This window comes from Monopterus albus, unplaced genomic scaffold, assembly GCF_001952655.1.
Source record: "Monopterus albus unplaced genomic scaffold, M_albus_1.0 scaffold2.1, whole genome shotgun sequence".
Lineage (NCBI taxonomy): Eukaryota > Metazoa > Chordata > Actinopteri > Synbranchiformes > Synbranchidae > Monopterus > Monopterus albus.
The window spans coordinates 8,593,567-8,620,774 of record NW_018127882.1 but is presented as its reverse complement, the minus strand read 5'-3'; the positions used below and the strand labels follow the sequence as shown (position 1 = coordinate 8,620,774).

Sequence of the window (27,208 nt, the reverse complement as noted above, 5' to 3'; positions counted from 1 at the left end):
CCTAAAAGAAAACTCAGCAGCACAAGCACACACATTTACCTACAGAGAAGGAAACTAATTTCTACAGAACACAGGGAGATCAAAAGGTTTATTATAATTGCTTTGTAAATGTGGCAGAGCTCACCCACCCACTCTCGAGCACATACACCAGGATGCAGACACCTGCATAGACAAACAAGGATTTGTCTGCCACAAACTTCTCTGTATTTTGTAGGAAGTGATTGCATTACAGGACGGTGTTGTTGCACCTGTAGGTGCGTTACACCACCTTCACACCAAGACTGGCAAAATGCAACTCCCTACTGTGTTTTTACGCAGGGGGCTGCGTTGGTTGAGGGGTGAGGGGTTGCGGGATGACTGCTGTAGGTGTATACGATACGGCCACGTTGTGACGAGTCCATAGTGGACTTATTCGTGTTTCCAGCCCATGAATTTAACACCATTTAACATCCAGTACCCAAATGAAAATGCATGGCATTCCGTTATGGTGTGTTAATTGGCCCAAATTCGAGACTGAATAGCAGTGTGGCCCAAATTTGAGAGCAAATAGTGAATGCTCATGCTAACAAGGTAAACTAAAGTTTTCTTCCCGTGGTGTCCACCCTTCAAATGTCACCCGTACATGATTGGTCACTGCAGCACTTTTGGATAAGGATAATCACCTTTATTGGCCAATGTTACACAAAAGGAATTTGTTTCCGGTACAGAACCAAGGCAGCCATCTGCGGCTCCAACCATCGGGGTCAATGGGAGGATTCAATGTCTTGCCCAAGGACACTTCAACATGTGGACTGCAGGCACCGAGATTTAAACCTTCAACCTTCCGGTTGGGAGACAGCTGCTCTACCCACTGCACCGCTGTTGCCCTGTTGTTGGATGATGTCACTGTCCAGTGCAGCAAAAGCTGAACAAAATCCAACTTTTTCGACACACGGGGCTACAATGTTTTGCCAGAGTCCCCCTGTGGTACTGGTGCTGGCTGCAGTGAAGGCAATCCCCCATAGGAATGAATGGAGAGAGATGCATTTTTTTCACTCCACACTCTTGAAACTCAGTCTGAACGCGGCTTTAAGCAGCAATACACAGTTGATGGCATCACAAAGTGCCTCCTGGGGGTGGAGGGGGATCTCTACCAAAAAAGAGAAATGAGGTCGCCTAATAACAACAGAGCACAGAAGCACAGCAACAGTGACAGACACATAAGAGAGAAAGGTGTAAAGGCTGGAGAACTATGATATGAAAATGATCTTACTATTATGAGGATTAATAATCATATATGCTCCTGGCCCTTTTCTCTACCGAATCAAATTAATCACCATTGCTCCCCCTAGCCCCGTCTTTCCCTTTTCTCACTCCTCATTTTTTCACCCTCCACCTCTTTTCTCCATCACTTGCTCTCTCTCTCTCTCTGATTCTTTTGCTAATTGGGCTATCTGAGGTGCAGGCTTCAAAAGGCATTTACAATCAAACAGTCAGAAGAAAAGTGAGAAAAGGCCAGTTCAGGATATATATACACACTCATATTAGAACAGTGTATGAATTTTATCATTGTCACTATCTTTCTGCACTTTCCCAAAAATTGGAAAATTTTACATACAAATGACCTGTTTGGATTCTGTTGATCTATCACTACTAATAGTATTAAAAGAAAGAAAGAAGAAAGCAATACTAAAAACTAGAAAACAGAGACATTAACTTTAAAGTGAGGAATTAAAAGTCAGTAATTTAAGGGTGAATGTGGAGATAAGCTTGCTGCCTGCAACTGTGTATATGATAGCAACTGCTTTACAGCCACACATAATTGATCATCTAAACAACTAAAATGTTTACAACTGCAAACAGGTCCAGAGACCTAGCCGGTCTCTGAATTTTAAACTGTGAGAATTGGTGCTATACAAATAAAATTGAATTGAGTTACATTTCCAAAGTGCAACAGTGGGGAAAAAATAATAGTCTTCTCATCAGAAGATGGCAATATGATAGCATGGTTTCTCCAGTACAAACACTGCAGTGGACTTTGGCTAGTTACACACTGTACCAATACAAGCTTGTGAGTACTCTGGATGGAGCTTAAAATAGAATTTTACATTACATCAGGCTATACAGATGTGCAATGCAATGGTTTTCTCAGACTGGGTTCAACCACACTCATCTACACAATAAGACCACATGCTGAGTTTTGTTAAGAATATATCAACACATTTCATTTTCAAAAGTTGGTGCTTGGGTAAAGGAAAGACACCTTCAACCTCACTATGGTTTATCAACATCAAACAAATGGATACACTGGACCACAAAGAGAAAGGCAACGGGTAGCCTGCAAACAAGTCTGAAAGAATACGCCCAGCCAACTGCCAGAGGTGATGCACCTTCTGAAAACCCTGACAGTGAAAACCCAACTCAATTTACTGACTGACAATAAAAATGCAAATTTCTCATTTCCCATGTTGACAGCTTAGTTTTATATTTACATTCTGGTGAATAGGTTGCTCTGCAGCACAGGACTCCTAACAGTGGCCTTTGCTGCAATGACTGTCTGCAAGGCACGATAAGTAGGTTGAGAGGAGAAAGGTGAATAGTTTTGAGGTAAAGAATGCTCCAAGGGAATAAGTCAAGTAAGGTGGCCCTTCCCTCCAGTAGGAGTTTGGACATGGAGTTCTTGGCTGAACTCAGAACTGCTGTAGAACATGTAGCCAAGATGGCTCAATATGAAACACAATTTTAATCAGGCAGAAGGTGTGTTTGTTAAGACAAAACCTGCTTTAACAACCAGCATTATTACATTTTAAACATAAAACCAAACTAACACCACACAATTGATACACAATTTACATAGTGAACATGGAAAATAACTACAGGTACAGAGCAAAAGTTCAAATATATGTACACAATCTGGGTGTGTGTATGTCTAAGTGTGGAACTGTGTCCACGAAAGCCACCATCAGCGCTCTGCTCTTCCAACAAGCCTCAGAAATCAATAACCCTGACGCTGGCCTGAGCACACAAACCCCTGGACATCTGTTTTCTATGCGGGTGCACATGTGTGCAACCCCAGCTAAGCTGTACACGGGTCAGTGGTGCCTCAGTGTGGTTTCAGTCTGCTTTTGCTAGGTAATGAGGAATAGGAGGCACAAACAGAGGAGGAGCAGGAACAGTTGGGGGCCCAGAGGTCAGGGATAAGGAAAAGGATATGGAGGACAGGAAAAATGTATTAGACTTTAAGTAGTGTGTTTAAGCAGGAGAAAGAAGGACAAGGGGTGAAGAATCAATCTACACAAGCTGGTTGCTCAAGGAATAAAGCAGGCCATATACTAACCGGGGGGGTGGCTGTTTGATTCCCAGCTTCTCTAGTCTATATGGCAAAGAGTCCTTAGGCAAGACACTGAACCCCTTGTTGCCACCGGGGGCTCTTTCATCAGTGCGCAAGTGTGTGAATGCTTGTGTGCACGAATGGATGAATGGGAAATATTATGAAGTGTGCATCATTTTGTAGAAAAGCACTATTTAAGTACAAGACCATTTGAGAAAATATACACCAGTGTGGATCAAAGCACATATGGGCACTCACAGGCTCACAGACAAAACAGTTACTCAACAGCTCCCTGAAACACCTGTTGCCAAAGACTATTTGCAAAAGCTCACAAATACAGTACAGAGTAATAAACACCTGGTATGTCTCTCTCTAGGCGAGTTCCAGAAATTCTTTAAAAAGAAATTTCTGAACTATTGCAAAAAGGTTTCTACTCTTGGCTCAGGTAGAAAAAATGGTGTTTAACTCAAAGTAAAATGCAACACAGTCCAATGCAAGCGAATGTAGCTAATTAATCAAAGAGTAGAAAACTATTAGACACAAAAAGGTCTTTATGGAGTAATGAAAATTCTAATATTTCTCAAATTAACACATAAATCAAACCAATGCCATATTTTCATCATTTTTCCTACATTTATCTTTTTCGTCGTTCGAGGTCTGATTGGCACGTCACTTACATCAGTTTGTTGCGCCCTCTTCTCCTGCCATTGTTTAATTTTACCCAGCTGAAAAATTAGTGCACCAGTTGTTTATCCCGGCAAACTAAATACAACTATTCACATTTTTCTCAAAATTTTGTTAAAATGTGCACTACATTTTGATGAACACCCTCTCTCTCTTTCCACACACACGCACACACACACACACACACACACATACACTACATCGACACAAGCAGACATACAAACAGGTGTGAGGCTATGAAAAGGCCACGATGTCTTACACTCAGCTCTCAGAAAAGGTTATTAGAACATCAACTGGAACAGGGGCAGCTGTCTTAACCAATAAAAAAGAGAGGCATGGGTGCAAGGGCCAAGTGGGAAGGGGGGCTCCAAATAATGACTTCTCAGATGGGACAGCTACCTATATCGACATTTAACTGACATCAGCAGCTAGCAACAACCATGTGTGCATGCCCACTTTCATGTGCATGACATGAGCAAGAGTCTGTATTTGTATGTGTACCCAGACTGAATCTGAAGGTCAGATGGAATTATATACACACCCGCACGGTGCCTGTCTGTGACTTTCTGGTGTCCTAGTTATAATATAAATATGGAAGAGTTAGAGCAGAAGGCCCAGTGACACTGGGACAAGGTGATATGAGTCGACAGGTGTGTATATGAGAGTGTACGCTCGTGTCAGCGCTTTGTGCCAGGACAGCAGGTGGCCAGTCAAAGGACATCAGTGACCTTCTCCCAAATCATCTCACCCGGTAGGTAGTGAATGCTCTGTCTCTGGTTCTGCACAACAAGTCATGGGCACATTGAGAAGATGAACAGCTACTCAAAAACAGGTGTGAGTGGTTTATTCATGAACCTGAGTGAGATGCTGTTTTGACACAACTTTGCTGAATAATGTAAGTGTGCAGTGTGTCCTCTAAGCAGAGGAAGAGGAAGAGTGAGAAAGGCTGGAAAAGATGTGTGAAAAAAATAACTAAAATGGAAGGGAGTGCATAATATTCTTACCTTTAGTGGCTGATGGAAGCAGAGCAGGAGGATTGAAATAGACATGAAGCCAGAGGGGATGGGGGGGGAGCAGAGAAAGACATGGTTTGTTACTGTGAGAAACAACATGATAACAGCAGCAGTAAAAACACACAAGCCACACACTCACTCTTTGTCTGTGAGGAGAAGGCCAAGGTAAGTTTGGCAAATAGCTCCTTGTTTTCAAATTGCTCCTCGTTTGCTTGTGTCCAGAAACTGCTCTCAGACAGGTCCTCGGGTCCGATCTAAGAGAGAAAAATGCCAGCATGTATAGGAAGAGAGAGGGGGGACATAAAATGAAGAAGTGAGAAATGTAATTCTAACTGTATCATCAAACTGACTCAATTTACCAAAAGCGATCATCTGCGCATCTGGCAAACAATGAGGTGAACAGATAAAGAGGTTGACAGAACAAAAGAAACAGCAGGGTTATAAAAGACAGTATGGTAGTAGAGGGTGTGGAAGAGGATGGAGGAAAGAAGAAAAGCGCCAAGAGGGGAGGGAGAGGAGAAAACAAGCAGTAATTTTCTCTAATCTTTGCACAGTCTCTACTACAAAGCATCTTGCACTTCAGAGTTTCATACACAGAAATGCAAAGAAATACAAGGAGGGCTCCACTTTTACTCCTTTTCTTTTATCACCCTTTCTGTATCCTATTTTGGTCTCTCTATTTTGGTCACAAGTCACAATTAATTTGCATGCTTTTCTGCCACTTAGTATTCTCATTAAGGGAAACAGAAAAAAAGAGAAAGCAAAATAGAAAGAGCAATTGAGAAAGCAGTGTTACTATATTTACAGATATCAGGCCGTTCATTGAGGAACAAAACCTCAGGGATGGCACGAGTAGGACAGAAAAGACATAGGGTAGAGAAAGGAAATGTGATATGCTGAAGGAACAGGCCACAAAGCAAGAGAACACACAAAAAAGGAGGATGAGGCGAGGCCAAGCCAGAAAAAGTTAATTTAAATTACAAAAGAATACTGTCCTTTCTAGCAGCAATTTAATTATCTTTCAGTGGCACAGTTAAAAGAAGAAGGCTTATTAAAAAGCAATTTCTGTGACATCCTCGTCAAACACTCTTGCCAGAGAGAGAGAGACATAAGAGAGAGAGAGAGACAGGCAGAGAGGAAGAGACAGACAGCGAGAGAGACAAAGACAGAGAGAAAGTGTGCAAGAGAATGCATCAGCTAAATGCTGATGAAGTCTGCTGCAGCCATTAAACAGTGGCTTTAGGCTAAAGAGAGACCGAGGGCTGTTGCGATGTTTTAACTATCACAGATGAGAAGGAGGAGAACATGAAGCACAAGATACATGTATACATGCAAGTCACTTTTAGTCAGAATCGCCTTCTCATGTTTGTCCCACACTGCTACACTGACACAAAAGCACACCGAGTTATCTCAAATTATATTGGAAAATAGCACAATTAAATGTGTCTTTAAATATTATTAATATTTTCAGTCATCTATCTCAGGGCTGACCTTGCTCCAATTGGCTCTCTTTAGTTGGATCTCAGGCTTGTACTCCTTCTTAGGCTGGAGCCCAAAAGGCAGTGGAGGTGGTGCGGGGGCACCCCAGGCGCCCATACCAAATGGTGGCGGTGGAGGCATGCCTGGGCCTGGTGGTGGAGGAGGGATACCAGGACCCCCAGGCAGTGGTGGCGGCGGCGGTGGAAGTCCCATTCCAGGTAGGGGTGGAGGGGGTGGAGGTACTGGCATGCCAGGTAGGGGTGGAGGGGGTGGAGGTACTGGCATGCCAGGAAGGGGCGGGGCTGGTGGAGGTACTGGCATGCCTGGTAAAGGAGGTGGGGGAGGAGGAATACAAGCACTGCCTGGCATAGGAGGAGGGGGAGGGGGAACAGGTACTCCTGGTAGGGGTGGTGGCGGAGGTGGAGGGGGCAGACCTGTATTCTGGCCAGGCGGAGGTGGAGGGGGTGTTGGTACAGGAACCCTAACTGTGACAACGTTATTCTTGGCCTCTTCCAGATCCTTAGACAGCTTTTCATTCTGTGTGAAGTAAAGACAGTGTATTATCAAGTGCTAATATCTAATACTTTACATATTCAAACCATACACAGCGATATCATATTAGCAAGTCTTGACTGCACATTGGTTGCTGTTTATTCTCTGAATTGATCATTCTGTCAAGATTTAGCCATTTCTGCTGTTTCTATTGAATAGTAGAAGTGAGATTAGATTTTGAGAAAAAAAAAAGAACAAACAAGGCAGAAAGAGTGACACAGAAACAGACTGAAGCCTGGGCAGGATTGAGTTTGGGAAGAGATGATGAGAGAATGGAGGATGAGGCACAGAGAGAAAAATACAGCAGGGGGAATTAAATCCAAAAAGGCATTGCAAAAATAAAAGTTTTTAAGCGAGGACAAACTTTTACATTAGAAGTGATGTGGACATTTTTTTTTTATTTCTGCACTGAAATTCTGATTACATCATTTACGTCATTAAGGTGACAATTCTTGAAAAGACCGTCTAAGCCTTTAAAGTTAGACAGCTAATACTGGGCTATGAGAAGACCAGGGTTTGGAAGGGGATACACTATGTTTTTTTAAAGTGTATAGATGTTGAGAGGCTATTTGCTACATGTCGTGTGTGCATGTGTGTGAAAGAGCGTCTATAAGCAGCTTAACAAATTGCTTGTGTAGTCATCTGACTTTGAAAAGAAAAGAAAAACTGAAATTAACAGCCTCTGAGGCAGGCTTTCTTAGTAGGGCAGCAGATGAAGAACTGGGCACTACATTACACAAAAGGACAGTGAGAGAACTCAACATGCAAAGAAATTTTCGATGGGCATTGTCACAAACACAGAGAAAGTGAGCCATCTTAGTATGAGAAGATTGTTTAATGCCTGACTTGTGATACTGTTGATGTTTTGGACGACTGTGCATATGCATGTGTGCAGTGAGAAAATGACTGCTGGCATCAAGCTGTATAGTTCCTTAACTGGCAATGCACACACAAACACAGAGAGACACACAAGAGCATCTTCATGTGGTTATGAGAACACATGCAGAGAGGCAGACGGTCCTGGGTCACTTGGTGTGCTTGTGAGTTTGGGTGTCACTATGAGTCCAGGTGGTGTGGCAGCAGGACACTGACAGCTAAACAATCCCCATCACTTTGCCTCCCTGTTGTAAGGGTTTACACACACAGTCATGTCTTTTTACAACTGTGAGGACATGCACTGACATAGTGCATACCCTGTCCCCTTACCCTAACCCTAATAACTAACCCCAGCTCTTCCCCTTAACCTAACCTAACCTGACATAAACCTTACTCTAACCTGAAACCAAGTCTTAACCATCAAACAGCACTTTGAAGTTGTGAAGGAGGCTAACAACAATGGCATCAAACAAAAATGTGTCCACACAATGTAATAAATACATGTATACACAAACACCCACCAATTTCATGTGTCTCTTGGCCAAAAGAAAAAAAAAAAAAAAGAACCAAAAACCTTTGTCTGTCCCATCTCGATCCTCTGCCTTTTTTCTTCCTTTAGTCACTCTTTAGACTCGCATTTGCCCACTTTAAATGTTTTTATTGAGTTTCTTAATCTCTAAAGGATTTGGCCTGTTCTCAATCTTTTTAGTGGCATCTTTTCTTCTTTTCATGGCATGCAAGCATTAGGCTAAACCATTTAAGGCCGAGAAGCTTCTTTATTCGTGTGGGTGTGCATAGATGTTGGACAACTTTTTGCTTCTTTGACTTCTGCCATATTGTATTTATCTCAGCCTCAAAATATTTAATTTCTTGCAGCTTTAGCAGAAGTTTGTTTTGTGTGTTAGTCTTTCCAAGACATTAAACAAGACTGATTCAATTATATGACTCAACTTGTGCTGATTCTGTCTAATTGTTTATTCATATTAACAATGTGGCATGATGCGGTGATGGAAATACTGTATTAATGCCACAGAGGCTGTGGAAGGTGGAAGTGCAGCATGGTGTTTAACTCGCTATCAATTCACTCTGGGCAATCACTTTAAGATTCATTCACATAAACACATTAAGCTGACTGACTTGATACTTCACAGTTAAAAAAACAAAAAAACAAAATACACACAGCTTCTATTTAGATTTGGGGTTATTTGAATTTAAATGGCATAGATCCCTACATAGACAGGTGATTATGTATATGTGTTTGTGTGTACCTGCTGTTTCACAGTGCTTAGCTGTTTTTGGAGTTCCTGGTTCTCCTTTTCTCGCTCCTGCTTAGAAGAGGCCAGCTGTTCCTTTTCTTGGCTCAAGTCCTGCAGCTTGTGTTCATAGTCTCCCTCCAGTTTCTTCAGTTCCACCTGCAACTCCTGGCGCGCCATCAACTCTGCATTCAGCTAATACAGACAGAGAATAAGCTTTACTATCCTAAAAAGTGTTGGGCTGACTTTTGTAGGAATTCACAATTCTTGTGTAGGGGTCAATTTCAAGAGAATGCCCCTTGAAAGCAGTAAACAGTGCTTTCCCAGGCTTCACGTAGGTGCTAACAAAAGGTCCTATTAATTCTAGGAATGCACAGATCCTGTGCTGTGAAAGTTGGGTTCCGTATATGGATACCATTATCTCTCAAAATTCTGGGAGACATGTGTGCTTCCCTTTACCTTAATTGGAGCATAACCTTCACCTTAACCTAAACCAGTAATGTCTTGTGATGCTTAATCTTACTACGGTCTACTCTGAAGTTCTGAGATCTAAAATTTACCCTAATTATATATTTCTGTAATGAACAGTGAGCTAAATATGTGTAGCTTTAACTTATGGAATACTGCCAGCCATGTCCACATGGCAAAGAAATCTCTTACCCTGAATGGGAGACAGAGGATGGCTTAAAAAGATCACATTCATGAAGTACTGTCATACTGAAACCATATAAGGAAAAAACTGTCATTATTTTTGAGTAAATTAAACATAAAAGTCAAAAATATAAAGTCAATACTCTAATATAATGAATTACGAAATATTTAAGAAATTAAAAAATATTTTAAAACATTGTATTCTGTGCCATAATCTAAAACTACAAAGCAGGTTTCAAAGCCTGGGCAAAAGAAACATTCTTATTATAAAATAAAAGTTGTCTAAATTGAATCAAGAATGGGTACGGTGCTGCTGCAGTTCAGAAGGGGCACTAACATAGGAATAAGGCTGAATGAGACCGTTCTCTGTTACTATACAGGAGAAAGTGTTTTTGCACGCACAAGCTTGACGTATCCCTCTTGAAGCTGCAATAGTTTCCATATCACAAAATCCTGTAGAAGCCATTTTCAGCTGTGTGGTGCTTTCAGTTTCACTGTATAATTTACACTGCAAATTAGTATCAAATATTGAGTTAGTTCAGTGCACTTGTATGAGCTCACTTTTCACTTTCATAAAAATTAGTAATAGAGAAACATTTTACCCGCAATGTTAATTTTCCAACTTACATACATTTTCAAGGACTTCTCTTCTGGGACACTTGACAAGCAGGATAAGAGTATTTCAACAGATAACTACATGAACACAGACACACACAGCTACTTAATTTGCAGACAGCAGATCTGTTACCCTCGCTGTCAGCGTCCTGACAGTCTCATCCCTAATTCCTGCCAAAGAGAATGCCTGCAATTACCCCATCATGCACAACTAGCACTACGGTGTGTGTGGTCAATGAAAATGAGTCCAACTGTGTTCATGGAATGTGGGCTCGCACATGTGTGTGTTCAGTGGATATGATCCCATGTGTGCCTGAATGGAGGATAGTTTCAGCCCCCTCTTTTCAATTATCCTGTCACTTGGACAGAAACATCAGGGTAGAAGCACACCATATAAAAGCATTTACCTCCTTTTGTGAATGTGTGTGCAGTGTGCTTTTTGCTAGCCTGTGAACAAATTTGTGTGTCTGGCAGCAGTCGGACGTGTGTACATTCATTCTGTTAATCACCCTCTGTTCCTCTCATTTGGTCATTTGTCATTCCATGCCAGCTATTCACTGGTTGCATAAAAATTCATTACCATCCCAGTGTGTTTGTAGGTATCAGGGGGAAATGCTGGCTTTTACAAGGTATCATTTTCTTTTGTGTCATATTATAGTAGTCTATATGAAGTTTCTGGTTTGACAAGCAAATGTGTCTGTATGTACTGCAAGTCACTGTTGTGCGTGTGTGTCTGTGCATTTTGAATGTGAATAATATACAGGTAGTTCACCTTCTTATCCAGCTCAGTGGCCTTAGCCTCACTGGTTTCCACCTTGGTCTGGTCCACCATGTTGTCTGCAGACAAAAATAGGACAGAAGAAAGGAAGGAGGAGGGATGAGGGAAAAGTGGTGGATAAGATGAGGGTGTCAAACAACACACCTGTATACATCCAGCCATGAAGACATCACATTGTTCAGTTTGGCACATGCTGTGTTAAACTCAAACACACAGATCAACTTTCTTGTCTCCTTATTTCTCCCTTATCATACAGTATATTATATTGTACAGGTACCTCATTACAATAGGATGCTGTGGTTGCATGCTGCTTACCTTTAAAACTTCCAATGCATATGCTTGCATGCTGCTTTTACAAATAATTACCTTTAAAACTTCCAATGCATATGCCATTGTCTGAATGCAAGTGTATCTGACAGGTGAGAACTAATTTACTTGATTGCTAAATATATCACACCGCTTTTGCAAATTTTTATATTCACCCCTTCTTTTTACAAAAGACTGAACAAATAAAAGAAAGACTCTATAACAGTATGGGAGTAATCCAGATTCTGTTTGGCAGAGGACACAGACTGACCAACAGGGTACTTTTACAGAATAATTGCAGTGTCTACAAGTGGTTCAGTGCCAAAGGGCTTAGCAAGCACATGCAGTAAAGAAGCTAATTAACAGGAAGATGAATGCCATAAAGTCACCGGATCAAAGACAGCTAATCATGGTGTCCAAGAGGGGGATCAAACGGATAGACAGCCAAGATGGAAGAGATGTGAAAAAGCTGAAAAGGAAAATGAGGAATTTACCTAAACTTGAAGAAAAGTGAATCGTAAAGATTGTAAAGAGAAGTGTGAGCCTTCAAGTGCTGTGAAAATACAGATAGAGGAAAAAGCTGTACATCTACATAAGGTAGTAAAAAAAGGAAGATCAAAATGGAAAATCTGTGTTGTGAAAGGGAAGGTTCTGCCAGATGAAAGGCAACCCACATGCAATCTCAGAGTCTGCATTTGTGTATGAGTTTACATGGTTATTGGTCATTAGTTATATTAATGGGGGGTTACTTCTGTCATGGCGACTATGCTAAATGGGACAACCTTCAAATAGAGGGCACTAAGGGAGATAGAATATAGGGGGAAAACTGTGCTGAATTTCTGAGTTCAAAGAAAAACACTAAATAATGCAGTCAGGGCAGAATTGGGCTGCTTTCCACTGATAATAACTCTGGCAGCCCTAAAGGAGGCCAGCCAGCTTCTGTGTGTGTTTCAGTACACATTTAGAAGCAGTGCAATTAAAGCCTCATGCAATGAGCAACAGAGACCTGCCATAAAGAAGCACTGAACTCTTGAGACATGGCCTGCACCTCCACTCTGTTCTGGTTAACTATAGTCAGAAGGTGTATACTAGTCAACACTTAGAGCTGTCACTTAAGCCCTGAAGTCCACATAAACACCATTCCAAAAAAAAAAAAAACTGCTTACATTTGTGGTTGAAGTTCAAGGTATATTCAGCAAAGTGACAGAAAATGACCTAGTGCCTAAAGGTTACCATCAAACCATTCTAGTACTGCGTGTCATGGATCAAGCACTGAAAATATGACTGTATAACCTGTAGCACAGTTCAGCTCACACTAATGAACACTCACTCTCTGGCTCCACTCTGTGGTCTTTCTGGGCCACTGCACATTTGAGAACCATGTAGATGGGCAATTTAACATGGCTGAATGAAACTGAATTTAATCACATAGAGCAGGTACATTGTCAAAAACATCAACACAGCAAATGTGTGGGCGACTGGAGTAAGGCAGTGGCGTTTTGTTGAAACGGTACTGCATAGCAACATTAAATTTTTCTGCTCTGTGAGCATTTTGGGCTGATTTGGTCTATACAACTAAATGTTACGGGTGTTGAGTGATGGGTAAGAAGGCAGCATGTACACTTAGAGGGAAAGACTTGGAAATTAAGAAATGACTTGATCATGTGTGTTCTAGTTTAACAACTCACCTATCAAGCCTTCAACATTGAGGCTAAGGTTACGGCACTTGAAGTCAGGGTCTGCGCCATTCCTGTGAAGCACAATCTGAGCGACGCACTCATCTATTAACTTGTAGTACTGCGGCCTGTGGGAAGGAAGGAGTGACGATTTACAGAGTTGAATTAGAAGACAAGGAAAAAGAAGACAGGGCAAGAAGAACAAAAAAAGGGTAACAGGAGAACAACAAAAAAGGAGGTGTCACTCTACAACACACTTTGCATGCTTTGTCCACAGTGACAATTACAGCAAATGTATGTGGTTTACAACACCAGTGTAGTCTTCATAAACAAGAAACCTGGCAGTGGGACTGACAAATCACAAAGGGGTTTTTGTGTTCAGACATGTGACTACACGTTTTGTCGCTTTGCCTTGGTCTGCAACTGAGATCCACTGTCTGTGTGAGCATGACAGTTTGAGTTTGTTGTCACAAAGATTGATCGTGTTCAAGAGTTTGTATTAGTGTATGCCTAGAACCCCATTTGATCAAGTCAGCTTCACACAGACACTCAATTTTGGAGGTGTCTTATTCTCTGACCCCATTATATGCTGCCAGAGTCACAAACCCAATGCTTTATTTATTCTGTCTCCCTCACTGCCTTGTCTCTCTTAGTCACTCTGCCTTTGTCTAACACATATTCCAATCTTTCACTTATACTTCAAGGGATTTTTTTTCTAAAGTGTAGTTTTATCCGTGGAGCGAGAGAGACATCTAGTGTCATTCTTGAAAATAGAGTCAAAGCGAAAAAAGATCTGTATTTGATTACACTAAATCTGAAATCAGTCATCCTTCACGAGCCTGAACACAATAAATCTAGATATTAGGTACTGTATATTACAGAAATGGTGATTGGTAGGACTAAGGCAATACACATTGTGATAAAAGCTAAAATAAATACACAGATGACATTGCATTTTTAAGCACATTATCCCCTGTAGTTTGTGCACGAGCGCATTTATGTATATCCCTAAGCCATCATCTTAAATTGAGATTGAAACACAGCAAGAACAAAACTGAAAAGAGCAGAACAGCAGGTACCTCCTTTGTTCATTTCTACACAAATACTAACCCTTCCTTTCTATGTATGTGCCCCCCTAGTTTTCCCAACATGTACCTAGCAATTTAATTCAACTCTCAATTTCTTATTCATTATTCTCGTCCTCTACCTCCCATCTCTTTTCATCTCTGTAATTACCAAGCTGTATTTTCTGACACTCTACAGCTCTTCCTCCCACCCTCACTACCTGTCTCTCTGTGGAGTCCATTACAGACCACCTCTATTGTATTCCACTGGATCACCTGGATGGAGAAAGTGCCATAGAAGACAAGTTACCATGTTCAAGATTGAGGGGAAGGTAAAGAGACTTCAGCTGGGGCCAATTATGTGGCCCGGCCCATCAATTACATCCTCACAATTTATTTCCCAATCTGTGTTAAAAGTAAACCACAATTAACTAACTTCAAATGTGCATGCATGCACGTTTGTGTGTTTTGCCTAGTGTCTGGGATAGAAATCAAGTATAAATAGTGAAGTATATATAATGGATGTTCATACATTATGCCATGCAACTCTTGACTTGTCCTTATTATTCTACACCTATCTTGTTATTCAATCATTCACTCTTCATTTTCCTAACGAAAAAACTCCCAAAGCTTTGGAGGGCACAGTGAGAGACATTAGCATATTTCTGGAGATAAGAGGTGATGGTGCTCATTTCTATTAAAATGGAATTGGATTTCTTTGGACGGTGCTATAGATAATAAACAGCAACTGAAGAGAAGGGCTATCAGGAGTGAAAGAGAACTGAAGGAAACGGAACAAACTTCTACTTCCCCCGGTCCTTCTTATTACTCATAAAGACAACACAATAACAAAATAGTAGTGATCCCATATGATACAGTATCTATGCTCTTATCACAAAACAGCTCTAATATGTGAATGTGAGAGTAGGAGCGTGTGTGAGAGACATGTGTTACCTGGCCAAATAATCATTACGGATCAGCAGTAGGTGCTGCATCAGGGACAGGAAGTGGCTTTCGGCCTTTGAGTCCTTCACCGTGTTCACCAAGATTTCAAACACTTCCCTCACATCATTGAAGCTAAATCAGTTAAGGCTCAATCAGAACAATGAAGAGGTTAATACAAATATTAACAGTCACTACAGCATGATCAGTGGCAACTCTGAATAGTCTTGCATGAGTATTAGCTGCATACTGTATATTACTTACATAAAGCTTGGAACAACTCCAGAATTTCAGTGCAATACAAGTCAGACAGATGATAGACTTGACACCAATCTGATAGTCTTTGTTCAATGCAGTGCTATAGAAACGTATTAAGGTGGTTGTCAAACCTGTGCTAAGTTCTGACAGGTATGTTTACAAAATTCTGTTACATTATCTCTGTGTTTATCGCACTGCAGTGAGACAGGCACACTATAGTATATTGCACTGGGTATTCCTGGGAGACACCTGGTGTTGAACACTATAACTACATGTCAAAAGCAGCAGAAACCATTACAGCATTGGCTGAATTTCCTTTTGAAGCCATTTATAAAATGTACACTGCCACATTACGATTGCCTTATTTTTAATAAAAACTAGAGGTTATATAGAGTCAAAAAGAGTATGTATTATCTGGTAAATATGAAACAGACAAACATTAAGGTTCTATCTGGGTAGCCCATAGCCACATAGCATGAAGCTATTAAAGTACTAATTTCATTTCCATTTTCACAAAGTGGTCATATATGCATGTGTTGACAATATCAAAGTGTAATAGCTTCCATCAAGACAATAAACAAACAAACAAACAAACAAACCATACAAGTGGTGTTACCCAAGTAAGTATTTAAAGCACTGGCCTGCATAAAGTAGCTTTTACCTGTTGCTGTTCATGTAATTGGACCAACCCGTCAGTGTTTTTATAATGAAAACTGATCAGTCAGCATTGCTATAGAGCAATGAGGACCCACTGGTAGTTGGATGTTTTGCTGTTCTATACAGCACCACAACAACTAATGTCTGTAAGATGCTGATTGGCATTGGAGATGGATTTTCAATGTAAAAAAAAAAAGTCTACAGTGGGTTACTAGAGCCTGTAAAATTATGTTAGTGAAGTATAAAAATATTAAGTTTGCCTCTGTCTCATAAGACAATGGTCAGGGTGATTACAGAGGAAGAAAGGAGCTAACTAAGTCGATAGTTGATTCAGTCAATATATGCATCAATCATACATATTCATTCATTACAAAAAAAAAGCAAAAGGTTATTCCTCTCACTTATACAACTAGCCAAGTAATGCAAACAAAACGCTATGAACATGTAAAGTTATGTCACACAGGCATAAAAATTCTTTTCCTGGTGATACACTTTATATTCAAAGTTAAAAGCAGACCTTCAGTTTCCACAAAGGGACATTTTTTCATAGTGGAAGGATATTCCATCTCAATGCGTACATCATCAAGACGTGCTTTTAGGTCCTCAGAGTCATCTTCAGCCTGCTCATCAAACACTGTAACTTGCACCTTCAACTCTTCACTTTCTATCGTCCGCACCTCCTGCAGAGGGAGAGATGGGATGCAGGCAGAGGGATAACAAGGCAAGGGGGAGAATGGCAGCACCAGTGTGAGTTTGCAGAGTTAAGAAAAAGTCTATGAGCCTGTCAGCAAGACAGACACATAAATAATGATAGATGTGAAGAGGAAGGCAATGCAAATGTGTATTGCTGGAGAGCCACTTTGAGAGAAAAATCAAAAGAGGGTATTTTCTGTACCCTCAGCAGGTCTCTGAGTCCCACTCTGAGCAGTTCAGAGCGAATGTGGATCCTGAAGTCTAACTCTTCTCCTCGGCTGATCAAGGCGTTGATTAGCTGCATGCAGCCAGCCTGTCAAAAGCACATCATCAAGTCATTCTCAGTTGAAAATACACAATTACATGTGCTGCTTCACTCACAATTCAGTCTAACTGGGGAGGTGATAACATATTCATTCAGTGACTAACAGGGCTGGAAATCACCACTGATTTCCTGAATCGATTCAATTCCAATTCACAACGTCCCAATTCGATTCAACTCCCGATTGAATTCTGTTCTGTTAGGGGTGTAGTCCAATATTTCAGGGCAGTTACTTTTTTAAAGAAATAACATTAATGCATCTTTTTTTACATTTAACATTAAAAACATTGTTTGCATAATGCACAGGGGCAAACTGATGTAAAAAAAATTTGATTATCAAAGAATTTTGAAAGGTAAGGCAGCCTACAGCACTTGGGACCTTATGCTGCATGAATGCATCTTTTTCGAACTACACAGTTTACTAATTAATTTTACAATTTGAAAACAGAGTTGGAGTATGATAACATCTTATTCAATTTGAATCCAGAATCAAATTAAATAATCAAATAGAGAGAGCCTCTGTACCAGAGACAAATTCTTTGTGTGTTTAAACATAATGGGCCAAATAAACATCCTGAATCAGAAAATCTTTTTTTTTTTTTTTTTTTTTTTCCCCATCCTATACACAGCAAATTGTATCAAGTGCATGCTCTGGGTCAAACAAAAACACAACAAGGAGTTATAACAGTTGAAGCATGTGTGTGCCATCTGTGTATGTACCTTGAGAGCAATACTGTTTTTGTTCATGCCGGCAAGAAGAGGCTGAAACCTCTCAATGTCCCGTTTCTCAGCCTCCTCTGTAATGGCCTCCAAAACACGCTCATGACTGCAAAACAAAACAGTTATGCAAGATAAAATTTTACTTCTTGTAGTTGCATAAAAATAATTTGCCATGGGAAAACACACAAAATGAAGAAGTACATTCTTTGCTTTATTTGATAGTCTTTATGGAAACCTGACACACCAGCAAAAGAGAATATGATGTACAATTGTTCGGTTACTGGTGTCAGTGCTAGGACGCTAATCATTGCCAAGAAAGCTGTTCATGACACTGGTATGACACTGCATACTACATTTGTGCTCCAGACTGCAGCAGAATTTTACCAAGGTAAAATTCCTGTGACATCATGCTAACTAGAGATGCCCCAAGAATTTTACCAAGGTAAAATTCCTGTGACATCATGCTAACTAGAGATGCCCCAAGCTGATCCAGGAATACTATAAAGGCTCCATCAGCTAAATTAAAGCTGATCAAATGCTAATCCTTCTTTACTTTTGCTCTACTGCTGTGGTTCTCCTCTCTGCTTGAGTGCCTCTTCCTTCCCAGATCTCTGTGTATAGCAGGGATGGGAGAAGTGTGATGCTAACAGATGCACATACACACACACACAGAATGGTATGAAGCAGAGATGAGGTTATATTTTACTTGAGCTGAATACAGCACTTGTTAACTGCACAAGGTGATTACTCAAACATCTGTTGAACAAGCAGAACACAAACTTGCAGCAATGTGATGTTTTTTCCGCTTTGATCGTGGTCACTTTTCACCCCTAAAACAGTGTAAGTTTACATTGTTACACATCGCTCCTTAGGGTAATTTTAGTAAACTGTTGTGAATAACCTAAAAAAAGGTGTTCATTTTATTTAACCCTAAAGTCTAAATATGTATATGAAAATAAGATGAATTTTTGTAGACTATGAAGTCATCCAGCTTCTCCTCTCCACCCACCTCTACAGCACTCTGCGTCTGTGTGCCAGGCATTTTTCACATTGTGTTGACTGAAACCTGATTACATGCTCGCATTCTGGGGACTCAGCCTTCCTCGTGGGGACCAGGTGGTGGTCCTCACCACATAAATCACTGAATTTGAGGGTATATTGACTTGGTTTAGTATTAGTCAAACTTAGAGTAAGTCTCCAAGAAATGAATGCAAGTCAACAAAAAGTCTCCATGAGGAATGAATGTGTGTGCAAGAAACACAAAAGCAGCAAACTTTGGAGCCACTATTAAAGTAAATGTTAGCATTGGATCAGAATATTGAAGGACTCTGGTTGAGAGACCCCCACCATTAAGAAAAACACTTGATCAGAGCAGCCCCACTGTAAACCTTTCACTAATGCTTACAGGTTCTCAGGATGTTCCAAAATGGAAATGGCAGACAGCAGCTTGACAGCATCCACCATCATAGCAGGCACCACAGGGTTGATGGCTCGGACCAGCAGGGGAATTCCCTCAACTGACTCCAGCATGGATTTTAGGCCATACTAAAGGGGAGGGGAGGGAAGGAGGTAGAGATCACAAAGACTTATGTAAAGTCCCTTTCTGCAGGAAAGTTCAAATTATATATATATGGTTTAAATTATAGTGTTCTGAAAAATGTGTCTCTTGTCTCCACTCTGAAAATGACATAAGTATTTATTCTGTTGACATAACAATCTGACAATAGCTAGCACCTTTAAAACTCTACATGGGGAGCACAGAATGCCTCAATTACATCTACAGTGGATATTATTACTCTAGGCTGTTAATATGGATGCTAACTACACTAAAACTATCACTGATTTACTGTGTAGTCAGTGTTTATTAATACATCGAAAATGTAATGTTGACCTATATTGTAGCCTAACACTTACAGCTTAATGACTAATCTTCACTAATAAACCTAAGACTGATTTCTTATAAATATGCTTAAAACCATTACCTGTGATCCATTTACCTGATGTGCTCTTTTTTTTCAGTTTCAAAACTCTGTCTGTATCTACACATTTTTAGTTATTTTGATATTGTTCTAAACTATGTATTGAACTATGTATTACTTTAAGATATAAAGTATAATGTAAGAAATATAATAATTTACACTACTTACCTAGGGGTAGACACATTACCACACAAAATACTCTGAGCATTCTTTATTACAGTGACTGCAGTCACTGTAATAAACTGAACACAATGCCATCTAGTGGAAAAACTGTTTCACTACAAGGACAGATGAGGGTCATGATGATTCTATTACTAATTCCATTACTTACTACAGGTAACTAGTGCAATTACATCAAAGAAAGGCCTATGTATTTAAACGCATGCTTAAAAAAAAAAAAAAGTCAGAATTCTCACCTTGTTGTTCATAAATGCTTTTAGACAGCGAATGATCTCATGCTGACATTTCACTCCCATCATTCTAGTTGGTGGATGACAAAAAAAGACAGGCATAGAAAACATTACCAACACACAGCTACAGACGGGTCCATGCACATTCTCGGTCATCCAGGTCTAAGTTTTTTCAGCATACTGCGAAGAAAGCATCTGGACGTAGTTTTAGGTAGAATACACAGCTACAGAGTACAGTGGGCTATTCTGTGGTTAAACTAACTTACGGGTACTCGTCTTTTTCCTCCTTTTTCAGGTTCCGCAGCAAGGCCAGCCCCTCAGCACCAAAGTTCTGCACCCAACTGAAAGTGATGAGACTGCATGATTAATATACAATGGTAGTAGCAACAGTAGCTTTTTTTTCTCCCCACATTTTACTGCAGCCTTTTCTCTTTAGCATTTCCCATTCCCGTGGGACATACAGTATTTTTGCCACAATCCAATCTGACCACTCGTATATAGAAATGCCAGTCTTCTGGATACAACAAATCAATAGTAACAATGAGCCCTGTGTTTCTGGGTTACATACTGTATACAGCCTAATTTACAAGTTGTTTTCAAGGTCATTCTTACCCTACTTGCAAGATTTTATTAATCCGAGCAATTTGTTAAATTTGGTAACGTTTCCCCCTTTTCTAAAATAAAACTTGCTTGACAAAACCCCAACTGTTTTCAATTATGAAATGTAATGTGAATGGTCAAAAAAATGACTGAGCATTTCAAGGCAGACAAATCATAAATTACTTGCTTTTGTTTGTTTGAGCAGCAACTATTTAAGTTAAATGTTTTACAAATTTGAATCAGTGGATAAATCATACATTTTAATCAACAGAAAAAAAGACTTGGTAATGTTATAGTAAAAATAAATCTCTATACAGTAAATGTGTGTAAATAAAGTAAGCATAAATCTGAAAACACTTGTGATCATATGTATTTGGTCCCCTTTATGTCAGTATTTATTTAAGTTTCTTTGGCAGCAAGTGAATCCATTGTAAAGAATTCTGTCATCTACCCACATCACAACACTGCAGTTTTTCTTTGGTAAATGGCTCTGGGTCTGTCAAGTTGCATAATGATCATGAAACACAAAGTCTCACTGAACTCAGGAGGCTGACACTGTTCCTGCATCTATTTTTATAAGTGCTGTATGTATATATGTGTATTACCTGACAGGGTTGTTATTAAGTGAAACACGTAAAGACTCTAGACAGCTCAGCAGCTGTGTGTCTCTGTAGTCTGACTTTAACTCCTGGATGTACATTACAGCTGATTTGGAGCTCTCCTTCTGGTTTTGTCCCTAATAAAACAAACAAACAGACTCAGTGGGCACACAAACACAAAATTACTTTGCATTCTGCATTTATATTTGTCTTCTTCCAGGTTGTAATTGGTGTTATTTCCACAAGAAAGCACAATGGCAAGTTACCAAGGGCAACAGTCAAGCTAATTTAAAATTTTGATTTGCAGAATTAAAGGGTGCTGCATGTAGGATTTTCCTCTTAATTGGCTTATTTCACAGTTAAATGAACTACATTAGCAACCATCTGTGTTTGGTTATGTAGGTCCTCAGAGCTACTCACTTTCAGCATATTTAATTATCGTTCATCTGCTGCTTTTGAAACATTATTTACCAAACTACTAGAAGGGTAGCTGGTCCTACAAATGATGGCTTAAAAATTTTACTGTTTCTACATTTCACCAGTGAATAAATGTGTATAATCTATACAACAATCCCATCTGAGTAAGGCAATAATTCAATTCCTGAACAATGACAGTCAAGGAAAGGCCCGTCTCTGCTACAAGGCCATGATACTGCATGTCAAAGTGTAACTGGATTTTTTTTGTTGTTTTAAAACAATATTTGTTTTAACAGTGAACATGACAAAACACACCTGCATATGTAGCATGCTGTGTTTAGGATTGGACAATATGGCATGTAAAGATCCAAAAGCTTTGCAAATTGTACCGATTTTAGCAAGTACTGAAATGCAGCATGAAGCTCTTTGTAACTTCCCCTTCATCACACTCTATTAGTAATACTTATTCTGGTACTGACAGCTTTAGATGTGTGGAGGTACTGGGAGACCATCTCTCGTTTGATCATAATGTCTTTCTCTCTTAAAGGCTGCTGCTTCTCTTCGTTCAGGTTCATATCAACCTGGAGAAAGACAGCACGAGTTACAGAGGAAGAAAAATAAAGGCTGGAAGCATAAATTAAATACTGTGAGACATATGTAAATATGAAGAATGACAGGAAGGTATGAAAAACTAGTCTCTCTTAAACTGAAAGCAGGGAATATAAAGTCCCCACTGAGGTGCTAATAGATGCCCAGTTAAAAAGTGTGAGCAGAGGTGGTTTTGCTGTGCTAAGAGAATATTCTTACTTAGAAATACTTCCAGTTTAACCTTTCAAACATTGCAGTTTGCTCAACTCAAGAGATTTGTTTTCAAAATAAAATGTCTGTGTAATTCTACATGTCTGTTTTTATTCAGTGAGTGCTTAAATAAATACAAATATTTGAATGAAATTTGCCAGATATGAGTTTCCATGGCTGTTCAGGAGAAATAATGAAAAGATGAATCCACTAAAGACTATTTTTCCAAAACACACACTTCTACTGTCTTTCTCACCAGCATCTGTTCGAAGAGCTCCAGGACATATTCATCTGAATGATCATGCAGCATGGCGCTTTGAGCGTTGATCTCATAGCTGGCAGCTGAAGAGTGTCGCTGACTTGGCATATGGCTGGGCTTCTCCTTGTCCTTCTTCATTCTCATGCTGGTGAAACGCTCCAACTGAGTTAGCAGACAGTAACACACAGGTTAGAAGACAGATCAAAGGGGAAAAACTGCAAAGTTTACCACTGCTATAAGGCCACAGAACAGCACAGCAATCGCTAATCAGCTCACAGTTTGAAGATAAAAATAAGAAAAGACCAAAGGGTTGTTTTTCCTTCAGTGCATTTTCTACAATAGTAGAAACCTTTCAACAATGTGAGACAATGATTAGGGATAAGAAACATCAAAGGTTTTCACTAAGAAACACTGGCACATATGTAGCTAACACTGGCATGTGCAGAACATGACTTGGGCTGGTTTTAACACAATGAGGAATTTCCTTTCCTCCCATTTAAATTATTTTATGTTTATATCACTTATTGTAAAAAAAAAAAAAACATCAACTTACTTTAGGGTGCATGTAACTTTGGCACATACTGACAGTGATTCACAAATACACTGTCAGTGTGTATGATTTTGGCACCTTGCTGTTGCAGGCACATGAAGGCATCACTAGTCTATGTGCCAAGTATTCCATGCTGCCAGTGTGCATCTTGAAAGCATGCACATCTAATGTGAGTACAGCACACGACAAATCACAGATACTTAACATGTGTGTTATTGTGGACTCATTTTGAGACAGACAGCAACGTAACATTAAAGGGAAACTGGTAAATTAGGTATCAAAGACCACTATGACAGATGGAAGAGTCGAGCGGAAAGGTGATCGTGGCGAGCCATTACAAACCTACCTCATCAGGAAACAGCCGCTTGAGTTTCTGCAGAGATTAAATGGATGAAAAAGAGAAATATGATATGGAAGGGTATGACAAATTTAATAGATGGCAGGGAAAAGCAGTGACAAGAAGATGTTAGGGTGACTTTCATTTTTAGATAGAAATGAATAATTAGTTAGGGTTTTTATTATATAACATACATAAGTTTATATATTTTAATCTCGCAGTTGTGTTTGTTATGTAGTTACATATCACCCTAAGTGTGCACTGAATCATTGGTCAGTATATTGTGTTAGCTAACTGGAGCACTGGTTAACATCAAGGGAGACTGGTTCACTAAAACACTGAAATCTCATTAGATTTACAGCTTTAGCAAAGAGGGTCCACAGATACTTTATTACCACCACCTGGCTAATGGGACGGGGGAGTTATAGTTTAGTGGAATTCCTTGAATAGTTGAAACAGATTAGATCTGAGCCCAGGAAGAGGGCAATATACACACAGGCAGAGCAGTTTTATTGGAACAGGAAAAATGTAGCAGTTCCTTAGAAACAAAAGAAGACATAAGTGTCTATGTAGGAATTAAGACAGTATAGGAATTCCTCCCTTTTTTAGGGCGCTGTCTATGACCAATGGAGCAGAGAGGATGATTGGAGGATGGACAGATTGAAGGACTAATCTTGGGAGAGTTAAGTTTAAACCACAACTGCTCCCCAACAGTTTGAACCAAAACAATCAGAAAAACGTCATTTATGACAGGAAATGGATCAAGGAAACTGAGCGAGTTCATGAGCAATTTACAGCAGGGCACAGGGAAGCCCTGTATGTCAGTCACTGTCATAGCTCAATCCAATTATTTATACACATTTGTAGGCTAGTGGGTCCCTGGTAGGCTAGTGGTTAAGGCGCAGCGCTCTCGCCGCTGCACCCCAGTTTCGAATCAAGGTTGCGTCAGGAAGGGCATCCAGCGTGAAACACGTGCCAAATGTCAACATGCGAGTCGTCAGTGTGAGGATTCGCTGTGGCAACCCCTAAACGGGAAAAGCCGAAAGCGACATTCTTGTAGAAGGCCATTACACACATGGGTAAAATTGTTGGTACCTTTCTGTTAAAGAAAGGGAAACTCACAATGGTCACTGAAATAACGTGAAACTGACAAAAGTAATAATAAATAAAAATTTACTGAAAATTAACTAATGAAAATCCGACATAGCTTTTGAATCGTGGTTTAACAAAAGCACTTTAAAAAAAAAAAAAAAAACTAATGAAACTGGCCTGGACAAAAATGATGGTACCCCTAGAAAAGATTGAAAATAATTTGACCATAGGGACATGTTAAACATTAAAGTGTGTCCTGTAATTGGTGTTGATGAAATCACAGGTGTCTTTAAACTTGTAATCGGTCAGTCTGCATATTTAGAGGATGAAAAGTAGTCACTGTGCTGTTTGGTATCATGGTGTGTACCACTCTGAACATGGACCACAGGAAGCTAAGGAGAGAGTTGCCTCAGGAGATTAGAAAAAAAAATTATAAACAAACATGTTAAAGGTAAAGGCTATAAGACCATCTCCAAGCAGCCTGATGTTCCTGTGACTACAGTTGCACATATTCAGAAGTTTAAGGTCCACGGGACTGTAGCCGACCTCCCTGGACATGGCCCCAAGAGGAAAATTGATGACAAATTGAAGAGATGGATAGTGCAGTTTGTAACCAAAGAGCCCAGAACAACTTCCAAAGAGATTAGAGGTGAACTCCAAGGTCAAGGTACATCAGCGTCAGATCGCACCATCAGTCACTGTTTGAGCCACAGTGGACTTCATGGAAGATGACTGAGAATGACTCCACTGTTGAAAGCAAATCATAAAAAAGCGAGACTGGAATTTGCCAAAATGCATACCGACCAGCCACAAAGCCTCTGGAAGAATGTCCTTTGGACAGATGAGACAAAACTGGAACTTTTTGGCAAGTCACATCAGCTCCATGTTCACAGACACAAAAATAAAGCATACAAAGAAAAGAGCACTGCACCTACTGTGAAACATGGAGGAGGCTCGGTTATGTTCTGGGGTAGCCTTGCTGCATCTGGCACAGGGTGTCTTGAATCTGTGCAGGGTACAATGAAATCTCAAGACTATCAAGTCATTCTGGAGCGAAATGTGCTGCCCAGAGTTAGAAAGCTTGGTCTCAGTCATAGGTCCTCCAACATGATAATGACCCAAAACACAGCTAAAACCACCTAAAAATGGCTAAGAAGAAAACATTGGACTGTTCTGAAGTGGCCTTCTATGAGCCCTGATCTAAATCCTATTGAACATCTGTGGAAAGAGCTGAAACATGCAGTCTGGAGAAGGCATCCTTCAAACCTGAGGCAGCTGGAGCAGTTTGCTCATGAGGAGTGGGCCAAAATACCTGTCGACGGGTGCAGAAGTCTCATGGAGAGTTCTAGAAACCGCTTGATTGCAGTGACTGCCTCAAAAGGTTGTGCAACAAAATATTAAGTTAAGGGTACCCTTCATTTTTGTCCAGGCCAGTTTCAATAGTTTGTTTTTTTTAAATACTTCTGTTGAACCGCAATTCAAAAGCAATGTCTGATTTTCAGTAAATTTTTATTTATTATTACTTTTGTCAGTTTCACATTATTTCAGTGATTATTGTGAGTTTCCCTTTCTTTAATGGAACGGTACCAACAATTTTGTCCACGTGTATTTAAATTAAAGTAAAGACATTCTAAGATTAAGTAATTAGGACATATGAAAGGTAGTAATGCAGGTGATCACCAGTCAACAGTTAAACAGTCAAAGGTGGAGCAGATGAGTATCATTACAATAGTAGAGAACCAAGTGTCACAATTATATCTCAAATTATTTAAGATAAACACTAACATGTCTTGGCCACTAGATGTCAGGCTACACTCAATAATGTTCCTATAGGAAATTCAGAGCAATTAGCACAGCCACATCCAAACAAATTTGCCTAGTATTTCAATTTCAAGACAATTTCCCATGTATAGTGACAGATAACTGCACAAGACACAACAAACCTCCAAGTGCTATACTCAATAACCGCCAAGACAGAAGGGTCACTTTGCACAATACACCCTACCCCTTGTTCTGATATTAATTAGCTGTAACCTTGGGAGTTGGTTTGACCTGCAGAGGACTGAGGGCCAAAGGGTCACAAGGTCAAACAATGAAAAGCCTCATTGTTTCAGTCTTCTCATTTAAGGAACAGAAAAACAGACAATCCAGTGCTCTTCACAGAGGTTTCCCTTCTCCTATTATTAGCTAAAGCCTAAGAAGAGAGATTCACTATCTGTGATTCTTGAAGATTAATCAACACACAATTTCAAGCATCTAGGTAATAATGCTTTTTATTTCAAAATATTAGTAATTTACCCAAGTTTAAAAACTAAAAC

At 39.9% G+C, this 27,208-nt stretch overlaps 1 protein-coding gene across 1 annotated transcript in view; it reads right to left on the bottom strand.

Annotated features, from left to right (window-relative positions):
* Positions 1 to 27,208, bottom strand: part of diaph1 (diaphanous related formin 1) — a 97,817-nt gene that overhangs the window by 47,516 nt on the left and 23,093 nt on the right. The window contains exons 2-18 of the mRNA XM_020594525.1: positions 23,808 to 23,834; positions 22,909 to 23,073; positions 22,334 to 22,435; positions 21,444 to 21,574; positions 20,511 to 20,579; positions 20,245 to 20,308; positions 19,255 to 19,394; positions 17,850 to 17,955; positions 17,010 to 17,120; positions 16,676 to 16,794; positions 15,212 to 15,328; positions 13,206 to 13,321; positions 11,206 to 11,270; positions 9,183 to 9,362; positions 6,499 to 7,023; positions 5,147 to 5,261; positions 4,999 to 5,007 (exon numbers count right to left, since the gene is read on the bottom strand). Of these exons, the coding sequence (XP_020450181.1) occupies positions 4,999 to 5,007; positions 5,147 to 5,261; positions 6,499 to 7,023; positions 9,183 to 9,362; positions 11,206 to 11,270; positions 13,206 to 13,321; positions 15,212 to 15,328; positions 16,676 to 16,794; positions 17,010 to 17,120; positions 17,850 to 17,955; positions 19,255 to 19,394; positions 20,245 to 20,308; positions 20,511 to 20,579; positions 21,444 to 21,574; positions 22,334 to 22,435; positions 22,909 to 23,073; positions 23,808 to 23,834 (2,161 nt within the window). The remainder of the gene's footprint in view (positions 1 to 4,998; positions 5,008 to 5,146; positions 5,262 to 6,498; positions 7,024 to 9,182; positions 9,363 to 11,205; positions 11,271 to 13,205; positions 13,322 to 15,211; positions 15,329 to 16,675; positions 16,795 to 17,009; positions 17,121 to 17,849; positions 17,956 to 19,254; positions 19,395 to 20,244; positions 20,309 to 20,510; positions 20,580 to 21,443; positions 21,575 to 22,333; positions 22,436 to 22,908; positions 23,074 to 23,807; positions 23,835 to 27,208) is intronic.